Source organism: Microcaecilia unicolor, chromosome 8 (assembly GCF_901765095.1).
Source record: "Microcaecilia unicolor chromosome 8, aMicUni1.1, whole genome shotgun sequence".
Classification (NCBI taxonomy): domain Eukaryota; kingdom Metazoa; phylum Chordata; class Amphibia; order Gymnophiona; family Siphonopidae; genus Microcaecilia; species Microcaecilia unicolor.
This window is the reverse complement of record NC_044038.1, coordinates 245,561,877-245,576,419: the sequence shown is the minus strand read 5'-3', so window position 1 is coordinate 245,576,419 and position 14,543 is coordinate 245,561,877. Positions and strand designations below refer to the sequence as shown.

Sequence of the window (14,543 nt, the reverse complement as noted above, 5' to 3'; positions counted from 1 at the left end):
CGTCCCCGTCTCATCTGCCCGCAACCTCGGTGTCATCTTCGACTCCTCCCTCTCCTTCTCTGCGCATATCCAGCAGATAGCCAAGACCTGCCGCTTCTTCCTCTATAACATTAGCAAAATTCGCCCTTTCCTCTCTGAGCACACCACCCGAACTCTCATCCACTCTCTCATTACCTCTTGCCTTGACTACTGCAACCTACTCCTCACTAGTCTCCCACTTAGCCATCTATCCCCCCTTCAGTCCGTTGAGAACTCCGCTGCACGTCTTATCTTCCGCCTGGACCGATACACTCGTATCACCCCTCTCCTCAAGTCATTTCATTGGCTTCCAATCAGGTACCGCATTCAGTTCAAGCTTCTGCTACTAACCTACAAATGCACTCGATCTGCAGCCCCTCCTTACCTCTCAACCCTCATCTCCCCTTACGTTCCTACCCGTAACCTCCCCTCTCAGGACAAATCCCTCCTTTCAGTACCCTTCTCCACCACCGCCAACTCCAGGCTCCGCCCTTTCTGCCTCGCCTCACCCCATGCATGGAACGGACTCCCTGAACCCATACGCCAGGCCCCCTCCCTGCCCATCTTCAAATCATTGCTCAAAGCCCACCTCTTCAATGTTGCCTTTGGCACCTAACCACTACACCTCTACTCAGGAAATCTAGACTGCCCCAACTTGACATTTCGTTCTTTAGATTGTAAGCTCCTTTGAGCAGGGACCGTCCTTCTTTGTTAATTTGTACAGCGCTGCGTAACCTTAGTAGCGCTCTAGAAATGTTAAGTAGTAGTAGATCCTTCTTGTGTCTGTGCCATGTATGCTTGAATTGGGATTTTAAACTTAATTGTAGGTACATTGGGTAGGGTTTTTTCCCCCCCTCTATCTGATGGCTCGCAATCTATGTTTTGAACCTGAAGCAACAGACAGTTAAGTGACATCTGAGGTCACCAGGATTGTCAGTGGAAGTAGGATATGAACGCTGACTTCTAGTTCTCAGGCTGTGCTTTAACCACTACTAGGGTATGTGACTGCTTTAAGTGCTGCTGAAAGTCAATTCCAAGTGTGCCCCACTAGGAGTAGCCTAGTGGTTAGGGTGGTGGACTTTGGTCCTGGGGAACAGGAACTGAGTTCAATTCCCACTTCAGGCACGGGCAGCTCCTTGTGACTCTGGGCAAGTCACTGAACCCTCCATTGCCCCCATGTAAGCCGCATTGAGCCTGCCATGAGTGGGAAAGCGTGGGGTACAAATGTAACAACAACAACTTTTTTCTGTATTCCTTTTGAGCTTTTTCTGTTTTGCTTTGTATAAGGCCTTGTCCTTCTCAATCTATGGAAAGTATAAGCTTGCTGGTACCTGTTTTAATGATCCTAGATTCTTGAATGCTTTTATCATATCTCAGCTTTCCCTTCTTTGCTCAAGAGTGTATCTTTAGCTCCTTCACTTTCTCTGTATATGGATTACATAGTTGTGCACCATTTTCTGTCATCCTGGAGATAGTTTTACAGAACTTTCTTACAAGGTAGAGACATAGAAGATTTACTCCTTTCTACTGTAATTCCTTTTGTAGGTTCAAATACTAAGCAGTTTTCCCATAGAATCAAAATGAGAAAACATTAGATATGTGTACCATACAAACATTTTTTGGTTCATTTTTGATTTCTGTGGACCCCCCCCCCCCCCCTGGATTTCATTGGCTAACATTTATTATTTAAATTTTATTCACTTTTTTAAAATGTATGTATTTTATATATTTTTTCTAGACTTCTGTACTTCTTAAATCTAAGCAGTTTACTAAACATGCATTTAATCAATTTAGCACACACTAACTAATCAATATCACCAGACAGTCACTGAATTTAGCACACAGGGACTAAACAATATTTAGCCAGAAACTCTCACTGACACTGGTCAGGTTATACCCAAATAATGCCATCAATGTCTGTGCCACTAATATTGAATTTCTCTTGAGTGGCGATGCCCAGAAGCCACATGTGTATGTCCAATATTCAGTGGTCCTACTTGCCTAATTTATGAGGGCCTCAGAGATTGCTTACCCCATCTCCCAACCCAAAGGTGTTGTGTTAGAAGGTGAAACTTTTTAAACACATCTGATGGCTGTGCCCATATATTGAGGGGTATTTGGTTAAAGATTTGTTAGCTGGGTAGGTGAAGATTGAAACATTACAGCTACCAGATATGAAAGTTTGGCTATTAAATAGCCCATGCCCTGGAGTTTCAAGAGAGCTCAACTTATACAGTGTGTTTCTTGTGAAGCATGGCTGGAATGGAGTTTAGTGATGCAGAAAGAGCATTATGTATATTGCATGGCAAGTTTGCTTGCTGTGAAGTATGAAAAGATTTTCAGAGTGCGTGGGTTCCAATGAATGATGGATATACAAATGTGTGGGAATAAGCATACAGTAACAATTCCTGTAGCAATTTTTACTGTAAAAAGTTCTGGTTTTCAGGCTTGAAAAGAGATCGAATTGTGGGAGAGGAAGTTGTTTTTTTTTTTTTTGTATTGTTGAGCTTAAACTGTTTGATTAGTATGGTTGTGATATTGACTATTAAAAAAAAATAGTTCAGGCTCTCAGATTGGCTGGAAGATTGTCTATGGACTGCAGTCTTGAGACTTTGTTTGGCTTAGGTCTGGGCTTTCACTGAGCCACTTGAACATTCACTTTCTTAGCATCCTCACCAGAGCAGTCCAGAGCATGTCCATTGACCTGCAGATGGAGACAGAGAAACAATAGTTCTGTGTGGTTCATCTTGTGCAGCTGTAGGTACTGTATATTTCTGTATTGCCAGTGGATTTTCCTTCTTTCAGCAGCCTCCTTAGTGTTACCAGGCAGTATGGTGTTTTGGTTAAGTCGCTGAACTTGAGTATATACTGTGAGGTGCAGTGGCCTAATGAACCTCCGCTAGAACGTATGCCCTGCTTAGCCAGACAAAGCCTGTATAGTACAGTAGCTTTCCCAGCCAAAGACAGGAAGCTGCCTTTTTGTTTTCTCTCCAGTATGAAGTCTCCTCTTATTATTACTTCACTCGTAAGTAGAAACCTTCCAGGATAGCCCAAGGTCACATACACAGTAATTAGTAGCACCGCTGGAGATGTCTAGTGTCTAAACATGGTAGAACCTTAGCTGTGTTTACACTTCTATAATTTTTCTTTAACATTGAAAGTGTACAATGTCCCCCCCCCCCCCCCCACTAATTTAGACAACTCTTGCTTTAATGCATTTTAAATTGTGCTTTTTACACAGCAGAATGTGAAAAGTGTATAGGGGTATGAAGACTAAGGCAGTGTATGTACAATACAGTCTTGATTATAAGAGGTAAACAGGACTTAACCCATTGTCTGATAATGTGGAAACACTGCATAAACAAAGGCATAGAGTTCCTGATTTTCAAAAATTGTTCTAAATCAAAGATTTTTAATATAAATGCATTGATTGTGGGGGGGGGGGGGGGGGGGAGGGAGTGTTTGTCAGATATGCCAGATGGTCTGATTAGTGAAGATCGGATAATCAAGACTACTGTATGTAGGTCCTTTATATAAAGTCTAATATATATATATATATTTTTGTGTATGCCATATTTAGAACTGAATGTTTTTTTTTTTTTAATTCATGTCCCTCTCAATCTTCATATTTTAGGACAACAGCAGTGGTGACTGGTTCCTTTCTGGATGCCTTTCAGAAAATAGCAGATATGGCCATGAACACACGAGGTAATTTTGACATACTTGATCTCAGAACTGAGTTTCATTGCTTAGGTTCATCATTGCTCATCTCCAAAAGAATGTGTGTAGAGAGGACTGCTGTTGAGGGTCATTTTTGTTATTTTCCTGCTTTTACAAGGCATGTTGCAATGGCTTGGTTTTGTAATAATAAAGTTCACTTGCAGTTTTTTGTAGCTTTGTACTACCCCTGCTTCATTCTTCTGCAGTTCAGGTAATTGCATCTTTTCCACCTTTTTGAGTTTATCAGAGCTGATTTATAAGTTCGCTTCAATGATGTAAGCCTTTGTGTTGCTGTTTTAGATTTTGTTTTTCATTTTTTTATTAATATGTTTTCAAAATTTAAAATTGTTTGCTTTGGTATTCCACTTGACCCTTTAACTCCTGTCCCTGAGTGAAGCCAAGGGGAAAAAAAATCACACACACACGAATAGTACTGTCTTACAACAAAGGCCTTTGGAAAGCACAGGATCACTCGATTGGTGATGTCCACCCAAGTGCTTCAAATTGATCAGCCTTTTGCACTTTTATTCCATATCAATTTGCAATTCAGCATTGTTCTGTTAGGACAAGAAGGAAGTTGACAGGAAAAAGATATTGATTACACAAAAAGTTTCCAACTTCCAACAACTCAAGGAAAAAAAAAAAAAACACTAGAGCGACCAAAATGATAGAGGATGGAACTCCTCCCATATGAGGAAAGGCTAAAGAGGCTAGGGCTCTTCAGCTTGGAAATGAGAAAGCTGAGGGGATATGATTGAGCTCTATAAAATCCAGAGTGGTGTAGAATGGGTAGAAGCGAATTTTTTTCACTGTAAGTAGAAAGACCAGGGGACACTCGAAATTACATGGAAATAATTTTAAAACAAATAGGAGGAAATATTTTCATTCAAAAAATAGCTAAGCTCAAGCTGGCTGCCAGAGGATGTGGTGACAGCAATTAGCATATCTAGGTTTAAAAAGGTTTGTACAAGTTCCTGGAGGAAAGGTCCATAGTCTGTCATTGAGATGGACATGGGAGAAGCCACTGCTTGCCCTGCGATTGGTAGCATAGAATATTGCTCCTAATTGGGTTTGTACCAGGTACTTGTGACCTTGATTGGCCAATGTTGGAAGCGGGATACTGGGCTAGGTGGACCATTGGTCTGACCTCGTATGGCAATTCTTATGTTCTTGGTCAGCAAGCAATGTCAATGGACTGACAGAGAAATAGGAAATGTCCAAGTAGCCATAATACTCTTGTTCAGAGATGATTCAGGTTCAGGCCTGTATGTGGACATAGGCCTCGGATGCACACAAGGTGACACACCAGGGACACTCCTCCAGGCCCATTCTTTTCTGTTCCAGGCTGCATCTTCACAACAGGACTGTCTTTGTTAGTGTTATTGGTTCTGGTTGGCCTTGCTATTGCAAGCCCCTATTGATTTTTATTTATTTATTTTGTTTATTTATTTGTTTTCGGTGAGCCTTTTATCTAAGAATTCCCCAGATGTGAGAATCTAAGTCCTGCTTGTCCTTGGAGAAAGCAGTTACTCACCTGTAGCAGGTGTTCTCCAAGGACAGCAGGACTATTACTCTCGCATACCCTCCCACTTAACATAGTAAATGGCGGCAGTTAAAGACCTGTACGGTCCATCCAGTCTGCCCAGCAAGATAAACTCATTTTACATAGTATGTGATACTTTATATGTATACTCTAATTTGATTTGTCCCTGCCTTTCTTAGGGCACAGACTGTAAAAGTCTGCCCAGCACTGTTCCTGTACTAAAGGTTCTGAAGCGAATTTTGAAGCCCCTTAAAGTTTGCACTCCAGCCCATCCATATCTATTCAGCCACGATCAGGGCATAGACCATAGAAGTCTGCCCAGCACTGGTTTTACTCTCAAGTTACCGGTGTTGCTTCCCTTAGGAGTTTTCATTTTTCATGCTTCTTGATCAAACTGAGGGTCCCGCGTGATTCAGGCTGGTGGGAAAGCACTCTTGCATGTGTGGTGCAGGCCCACCAAAGGCCTTGTTTCTGCACTGAAAGCTGGGTAGCATTCACACCAGGGCTCCGTCGAGGACGTCACCTACATGTGAAAATATTAATCTTGCTGTCCTCTGAGCACACCTGCTACAGGTGAATAACTTTGCTTTCTCCAAGTTGAAGACTTCTGCTATCTGGGAGACGTTATTAGCACCATGTTTAGAACGCTTTGTGTAATAGGTCTCCAGCATACATTTGTTGATTTCAATATTAGTTCTTAGTTTCCTGATTTGTGCCTGGGCCTGAACCTTCTCCATGTTACTTATTTCTGGTATGTTTTTACAGTTGCCTGCGTGATCAAGCCAGTGCTGTGGTTTGGTCTTCATTTTAAATGGTTTTAAAGCTCAGCTGCAAGGCCTCAAATTGTTAGATTACTTGGCTTAAACATCTTATCAGTCTGTGTGAACCCTTAAGTAATTTATTTGTTCTTCATTTCCTTAGCAGATTGTCCCAGGTTTTAAGTGGTCGGTGTTGTCCTCCCTATTGTCATTGAAATGGCCTCCTTGACTAGCAGCCCCATTGGAGTTACTGTTGCTGGCTAGGCTTGATACCCCACTTTAGTGCTGGGTCATGGGGTAGGTGGCATAAGAACATAAGTGTTGCCATACTGGGACAGACCGAAGGTCCATCAAGCCCAGCATCTTGTTTCCACGTCTACCTGTTCCATTCCACTTATTATTTTATAGGCCTCTATTATATCTCCCCTCGGCTGTCTTTTCTCCAAGCTGAAGAGACCTAGCTACTTTAGCCTTTCCTCATAGGGAAGTTGTCCCATTCCCTTTATCATTTTTGTAGCCTTACTCTGTACCTCTTTTAATTCCACTATATCTTTTTTGACATGCAGTGCCTAGAATTGCACACAGCTTCCTAATAGAGGCCTGTTGCCAAAGATTTTTGCTTCCCAGTATAGTAACCAAATAGTATTCCAATAGGCCAAATGCAAGAATTCCATAGCATCCCACAGATCAATCCAGAGACTTGTGGGTTGTGTCCCTCTACCAGCAGGTGGAGATAACCTCCGAGGTTTGCTATATGTGGACCTAAGCAGCCAAGTAAACCTCAGTATGAACAATACCAAAGCAGTGGAATGGAAACAACAGAAAACTCTCCTGACATTGTCAGACCAAATGCCCAACATACTTCCAACACTTCCAAATGTATGTTTTTATTATTTAATCAAACGAAGGAACATTCAGAACAGCGAAACCTGAAAAAACTGACCAACCGAAAAACAAACAAACCCGCAGACAGTAAATCCAGGGGGGGGGGGGGGGGGGGGGGAGGGGGTCTGGATTGATCTGTTGGGACTAATGGAAAGAAAATTATCAGGTAAGAATTAATTTTTCCTTCCATAGCATCCCACAGATCAATCCAGAGTCCTCAAGTAGGGCAGGACACCCCTAACCCAGCAGAAATCACTGAGCCAAACACCGCATCCTGCCGAGCTGCCACATCCACCCGATAATGAATGAACATATGGACCAAAGCCCATGTAACAGCTCTGCAGATATCTTCAGAGAAACCAAACAGGACTCTGCATAGGAGGGGTAGAATGAGCACAAATTTGCGCAGGGGCTTGCTTGACCAATGCCATGTAGGCCAAAGTGATGGTCTCCCGCACCCAACGGGCTATGGTGGCCTTGGAAGCCATATGACCCTTCTTACTGCCTCCAAAAAGGATGACGAGATGGACAGAAAGATGAAATTCATTCGTCACCTCCAAATACCTGAGAAGAGCCTGTCTCACGTCGAGGCAGTGAACAGCCCGGAATTGCTCGGGGTAATCTTCCCGGCGAAAAGTCAGCAAATGCAGAGACTGCCCCAAATGGAAACGAGAAACCATCTTGGGCAAAAACGAAGGAACTGTCCTAATCGATACCCCTGCCTCCGTAAAACGCAGGAAGGGGTCTCTGCAAGAAAGAGCCTGCAACTCTGAAATTCTCTGAGCCGAAGTAATGGCTACTAAGAAAATCCCCGATAAGGGTTTGAAAGTAGGACGCTGAAGCGCTTTGAGAACTAGATTAAGGTTCCAGATGGCAGAACTGGCACGTGCAGAGGACGCATCCGATTTACGCCCCTCAAAAAGTGAACCACATCCGAGTGGGAGGCGATCGACACCCCCTGAAGCCGGCCTCTAAAGCATGCCATAGCTGCCACCTGCACCTTAAGAGAACTCAACGAGTGATTTCTGTACACTCTCCTGAAGAAACACGAGGATAACTGATACCGAAGCTGAAGACAATCCCGAACTCGCACACCACGAATCGAAGGTACGCCACACCCCAGCATAAGCTATAAAGTTGGATCTTTTACGAGCCTGAAGCATGATAGTGATAACTGTGTCTGGATACCCTTTCCTTCTCAACTTCACCTTTTCAAGGGCCAGGCCGTAAGACCAAAGGGGGAGAGATCCTCCATCATGACTGGTCCCTGCTACATGAGACCATCCTGCGCCTGGAGCCAGAGAGGACGATCGAACAGGAGCCTGACCATATCCGTGTACCAGGGATGTCTGGGCCAACCCGGGGCCACCAGGATCACTCGACCGGGATGACTGGCAATGCGAGTCAGTAACCTGCCCACCATAGGCCACGGGGAAAAGGCATAGAGCAGGCCCCTGGGCCAAGGTTGCATAAGAGCATCGATGCCTTCCAAACCCAGCTCTCTTCCCCTGCTGAAGAAACGGGGAATCTTCGCATTGAATGAGGTGGCCATTAAATCAATTACCGGCATCCCCCAACAGGCAGCTATCTGATAGAAGGCCAGAGGGGAGAGTGTCCACTTCCTCGGCTCCAACTAGTGGCGACAGCAAGTCCGCTTGCACATTCTGTGACCCCCGCTATATGAGCCGCTGTCAAGAGAAAGATCAGTCTCTGCCCAACGGCAGATCAAGGCTGCCTCGCGTGCTAGTGGTTCACTCCTAGTGCCCCCCTGACGGTTCACATAGGCGACCGTCGTCGCATTGTCCAAGAGCACTCAAACTGGGCAACAAAGAGATAGAAACTCCCGAAGGACCAGAAGAATCGCCCGCAACTCCAAGTGGTTGATGGACCAAGACGCCTCTGTCGAGGTCCAAATGCCCTGGGCCGTCTGTTGGAGGCAATGAGCCCCCCAACCAAACAGCGACGCATCCGTGGTCACGATCTTTCATTCCGGGGTTTGCACAGAATTGCCCGACACCAGATTCTTTTGAATGAACCACCAGTGCATGATTGTGTGCAGACGGGGCGAACATGGCATCTGAACCTTGTAATCCTCCGAGAGAGGAGACCAATGGCTCAGAAGGTGCCACTGCAGGGGGCGCATGTGAACTCTGGCCCACTTTACGACGTCCAAGGTGGAGGCCATGGAACCCAGAACTTGTACATAGTCCCAAGCCTGCAGGTTCGGAGTTTGGAACAGAGCTCGCAACTGACCCTGCAACCACTGTGCTCGAGCTGAAGGAAGAGAAACTATCCCTGTTCGGGTATCGAAGCACACTCCCAAGTATTCCAGTGTCTGGGAGGGCGTAAGGCTGCACTTTGGGAAGTTGATCACCCAACCAAGCGATTGAAGCAACCCGACCGCTCTGTCAGTTGCCCACCGACTCTCCTCGAAAGAAGACGCCCACACAAGCCAGTTGTCTAGATAAGGATGGACTTGAATCCCTTCCTTTCTGAGATAGGTCGCCACTACGATAAGGACCTTGTAAAAAGTCCGAGGTGCTGTGACTAGGCCGAAGGGCATCGCTTTGAATTGAAGATGACTATCGAGCACTGCAAGGCGAAGAAAACACCTGTGGGGAGGCCAAATTGAAATGTGTAAATAGGCCTCTTTGAGATCGAGAGAGGTCAAAATCTCCCCTGGCTGTACCGCTGTGATCATCGAGTGGAGGGTTTCCATGCGGAAATGCCGAACCCGTAAGGACCTGTTGACGCACTTGAAATCTAGGACAGGTCACCAAGAACCGTCCTTTTTTGGCACCACAAAATAAATGGAGTATCGACCGCACCCTCTTTCTGCTGGGGGTACAGGCTGGACAGCTCCCAGTCGTAAGTTGAGGGTGTGACGAACTGCCTGCACCTTGGCGGGAGATTTGCAAGGAGATTCCAGAAACAAGTGTACTATCGGACGACCCAATTCCAACTTGTAGCCATCTCTGATAACCTCCAAGACCCATTCTTCGGATATTACCCTGGTCCACTCCACCAGGAATAGGGACAGCCAGCCCCCAATAACCATAGTAACATAGTAGATGACGGCAGAAAAAGACCTGCACGGTGCATATAGTCTGCCCAACAAGATAAACTCATATGTGCTACTTCTTGTGTATACCTTACCTTGATTTGTATCTGCCATTTTCAGGACACAGACCATAGAAGTCTTGCCCAGAACTAGCCCCATTTTCAGGACACAGACCGTAGAAGTCTTGCCCAGAACTAGCCCCACCACCCAAACACCAGCCCCGCCTGGAGATGGATCCAGGGCCCCATCACTGAGCGGACCTGGCTGCCCGCCTGTCATCTTGAAAGGGCTGAGGTCTATGAGAAGACTTTGCTCTCTGAAAAGAGGCCCCGCGACCTGTGTAGAATTATGAGCCCAGGTCAGCACATGTCAAAAAGGGCAGAGGCTGACAAGAAGTGAGACTCTGGAATCTATCAGAGATTGAGAAGCCTGTAATTTATTTAAGAACATGAGCCTGTGTAAACTCAGGAATTTATGATCTATTATAATACCCTTAGGGAGCAAAGCAGGCCTTGGGAAATAAACTAGTATAAACAGAAGAATGTGATTTAGCAACTTAAGGGAAAATATATGGTGCGAACAGAGAACAGAATGATCTCTCAGGAAGATAAGTGCTGAAGTATGTGAAGCCTTGCTTAACACAAAAGGTATACAAACAATTGAACCAGAGCATTGTGTTGGAGAGGCAGTGACAGACGACATGTTTGTGTGCCCTGCTCTCCATATGAGAAACTAGCATTTGTAATTGTAACTTTCTCTTGGTAATTAATTAAAGAATTGCTTTTCTCATACACATGGCCTTCCTAGTCTTTTATCTCTCTAAATTGTGGGTGGTTGGTGAGTACTAATTTGGGGAGATGGTAAAAAGACTAGTAATATAAAAACACCTGGATGGTAACTACGTGTATCCCTAAACTTAGGTCTAGGTCCCGCTGATCGCACAAATTTGGACCTGTCCTCTGGGAGGCGCTGGCCCTTAGTCACCGAGGTCCTTCACAATCTGTCCTAGGTCCGACCCAAACAAAAGCTTTCCCCTAAAAGGAAGCCTTGCCAGCCGTGACTTAGAGGCCACGCCTGCAGCCCAATGTCGCAACCACAGCCAACGACAAGCGGTGACCGCTAGGGAAACCTCCTTCGGCGAAGCCCTCAAAAGATCATAAAGAAGATCCGCAAGGAAGGCTAAACCCGACTCTAAGGCCGGCAAAACAGCCACGAGGTCCTCCAGAGAGGAGGCATTCTATACCCATGATAAGCATGCTTGCGCCGCATAGGAGCCACAAACTGAAGCTTGCAGGGAAAAGGTCACTACTTCAAAGGACAGCGTCAAGCAAGTCTCCAACTTACGATCCTGAGGGTCCTTGAGTGCCGTGCCACCCTCCACAGGGAGAGTGGATTTCTTAGTGACCGCTGTGATTACTGAATCCACCGTAGAAACTTTCAGCAAGTCTAAGTCAGCAGCAGGCAGCGCGTAAAGACGCAACACAGCTCTAGCAACCTTAAGCCCACTGTCCGGCGTATCCCACTGCGCCAAAATAAGGATTTTCATGGCCTCATGCACATGAAAAGAACGAGGTGGGCATTTGGTGCCAGACATAATAGAGGGCACCAGACCGGTTCCCCCTGACGATTCAAGGGGTGAAATGGCCAAAACCTCAAAAGCCCTAATAATCAGGGAGGGAAGCTCTTCCCTGTGAAAAAGGCAGGCAGCCATCGGATCATCCCCCTCCTCAAAAGGCAGGGTGACCTCATCTGCCAAATCCAATGATTCTGAGGGAGAGCCCGGAGACAAAACCGGGCCATCTGTGTCAGATAACTCCTGGAGATACAAAATCTCCACCCGGGGACGTTTTGGCAGGAAAGACAGAGGCTGCAGCAACCGAAGTTTGCTGAGGAACAGACGGGCCGGCCTGAAGAGAAGCTCCTGACTTCTTCAGAAGAAAGGCATTTTGCATTAATAAAACAAAATCTGGGGAAAAAGGAACTGAAAAGGACTCCCTTGCTCCCTCTAAATTGCTTTCCTCCATCAGAGCCTGTGCCACAGAAGCGCGCTGTGCCTCCTGTCAACCGCCATGTGCGGAGCTGGTCACGCTGAGAGGAAAAAATGGCCGCCGACGCAAGCTGCACTAACTGCCCCAAGGAAACCGCCGAAACTATCCCCTGTGCTTCCAACTCATCAGACGCCTGAGGGGAATCCCCGTCACGCTGAACACCCACTGTGGGCTGACAACGGCACGACTCACACTCCCCCGACGCTGCTCTCTGTCCCCCACACCGGGAGCAGCGCTTAGCCGCCTCAGAAGGCACCGACATGCTCCACAAACGCTTGCCCCTCAAACAGACTCGGCAGCCTGTCTAGCTCCTCCGTATGATTAAACAAAAACGTCTCTTAAAGAGACGCTTACATTTTTTTTTAAACTCATGATAGAAAGGCAACACCCAATCAGGCACACAGCCCCGGGCGACAGAGGAAAACTAGGGGGAGACCGGGAGGGACCTGGCACCACCAGAAGCTACAAATAGCCATTCAACCCCTGACTGTGCTAAACTAGACCCAAAGGACACCAGTAGCCAGATCAAACCAGAGCTGCACAGATGTCCCTCCACCTGCTAGACAGAGAGAGGTTCTCTCTATCTCCACCTGCTGGTAGAGGGACACAACCCACAAGTCTCTGGATTGATCTGTGGGACTAATGGAAAGAAAATTATCAGGTAAGAATTAATTTTTCCATGCTCACCAACGTGGAAGAGCACACTGGATGCATGTACACACAAGTCTGTAGTAGCATCATCTGGAGATTTTAAACTAACTCAAGTCTGGTCTTCCCCTCCCCCCCCCCCCCCCCAAATCCCAAAAACGTTCCTGGTGGCCCAAGTAGGCTGCCTGATCCCCACCCTCAAAAACTTCATGGTGGCCCAAGTGGGTCCTCTTTCCCATACACCTTGGGAGGCAGGAGCAATGACCACTTGCCCCTGCCTCCATGCTACCAGCTTAAAAATGGTGGCACTTGACCCTGTGCATTATGTCCTGGGATGTTCCTTTGTGACAGGCTAGAATGAGTGGGCATTGATGTGCTTCCAACATAAATTTACATAAAGTGGGGCCCACTTGGGCCAGCAGGGTCGCTTGTGAGGTCTGGGATGGGAGGTTCAGGGGCCCATCTGGGCTGCTAGGGATGGTTTGGGGCTTTGGGAAGTGTGAGGGAATTCTCTGTTCCCTCTTTACACCAGACTTTATTAGATTTGGTGTTACAAAACAAGTAAACTGCACTAGATTTTAGCACTTTTTAAACATTGGGAGCAAGTCTCCTCCAGTTCTCCTCCAGCCATTCTTCTGCACTGTGGGCCATCTTCAGGTGCTGGAACTGAACCAAAAACTCCTGCAAAGGAAAGGTTTAATTCGGACCTCTAAATCCCAAATCTTCTCAACTAGCTGGTTTTTTAGGTGAGCTACCTGATAATCTCTTTAAATTTTAATGCTTATTGCTTAATAATTTTAATTAGCACTGTGAAACCGCTCTCTTTTTTGCTTTCTTTCTGTTCCTGCCAAACTCTGATAGAGAGGAACTGCTATAATTATTGGGAATATTTAGACTTAGTTAGATGGAAAGTTAGCAATATCTAGGGCAGTTTTTAAAAGTTAAATCAATTGAAAATTCTTGCTCAGACTGGACCATTTGGGTCCATTCAACTAGAGCAATCCCTTGATCACAGCACTTAGCTGACACTTTGGAACTTATAATCCCACCCACCCCAGGGTTTGCCACTCATTTATAGACAAACCAAACCTCATTAACTTTACTCAGTCATACACAGGAAGTCTTGCAGGCTGTTACTCCAACATAGTACACCTGTTCATACCCATTTCAACCAATCAGGATGACTTTTATTCTCTGCAATAATTGTGATGCTTTAGTTTCAAGGCCAATCATCTGGAGACTTAAAGCTTGTCCTATCTGTCTTCAGCTATCTACTTTAAAACAAGAGCTCTGTAAAGTAATCCAAGAATTAGGTGCAATTAAAGCAACTTATAGGACTGTGCAGAATCATAACTTCTCACCACTGCCTCAAAGAATAAAACCACATAAGAACAGATGGTTCACAGTAGGCTCAGGCAGACTTCATCATGTGACACAGAAGCATCCGCCCGCACAAGTGTTGCCACTACAAAATTCTTTTGCTCCACTACAGCACTGTGATGTTCCTGAAAATAAAACTGAAGCGGAAAAAAAAGAAAAAGCAAGGAAGGGGGAACAAAAATATGAGAAGGTACCCAAAGAGAAAACACCCTCACAAATCACTAAAACCAAAACACATACTAGGAAATGTACATGGAAAGCAATGACCACAAATGCTCGCAGTCTAAGCAATAAAATTCATGACCTTCAAGCCCTGATTTTGGAAGCTGACTTGGACATAGTTGCAGTCACAGAGACATGGCTCAATGGTTCCCATGAATGGGATGCAAACATACCAGGCTATAATCTTTTTAGGAAGGATAGAGAGGGACGTATAGGTGGAGGAGTAGCTCTGTATGTGAGAAATGATATCGCAGCGACTG

At 45.7% G+C, this 14,543-nt stretch overlaps 1 protein-coding gene across 1 annotated transcript in view; it reads left to right on the top strand.

Moving 5' to 3' along the window:
• LOC115475687 (protein MTSS 2-like) overlaps positions 1–14,543 on the top strand; it is a 293,373-nt gene that overhangs the window by 62,907 nt on the left and 215,923 nt on the right. Inside the window, exon 3 of the mRNA XM_030211609.1 lies at positions 3,653–3,726. Within this exon, the coding sequence (XP_030067469.1) occupies positions 3,653–3,726 (74 nt within the window). The remainder of the gene's footprint in view (positions 1–3,652; positions 3,727–14,543) is intronic.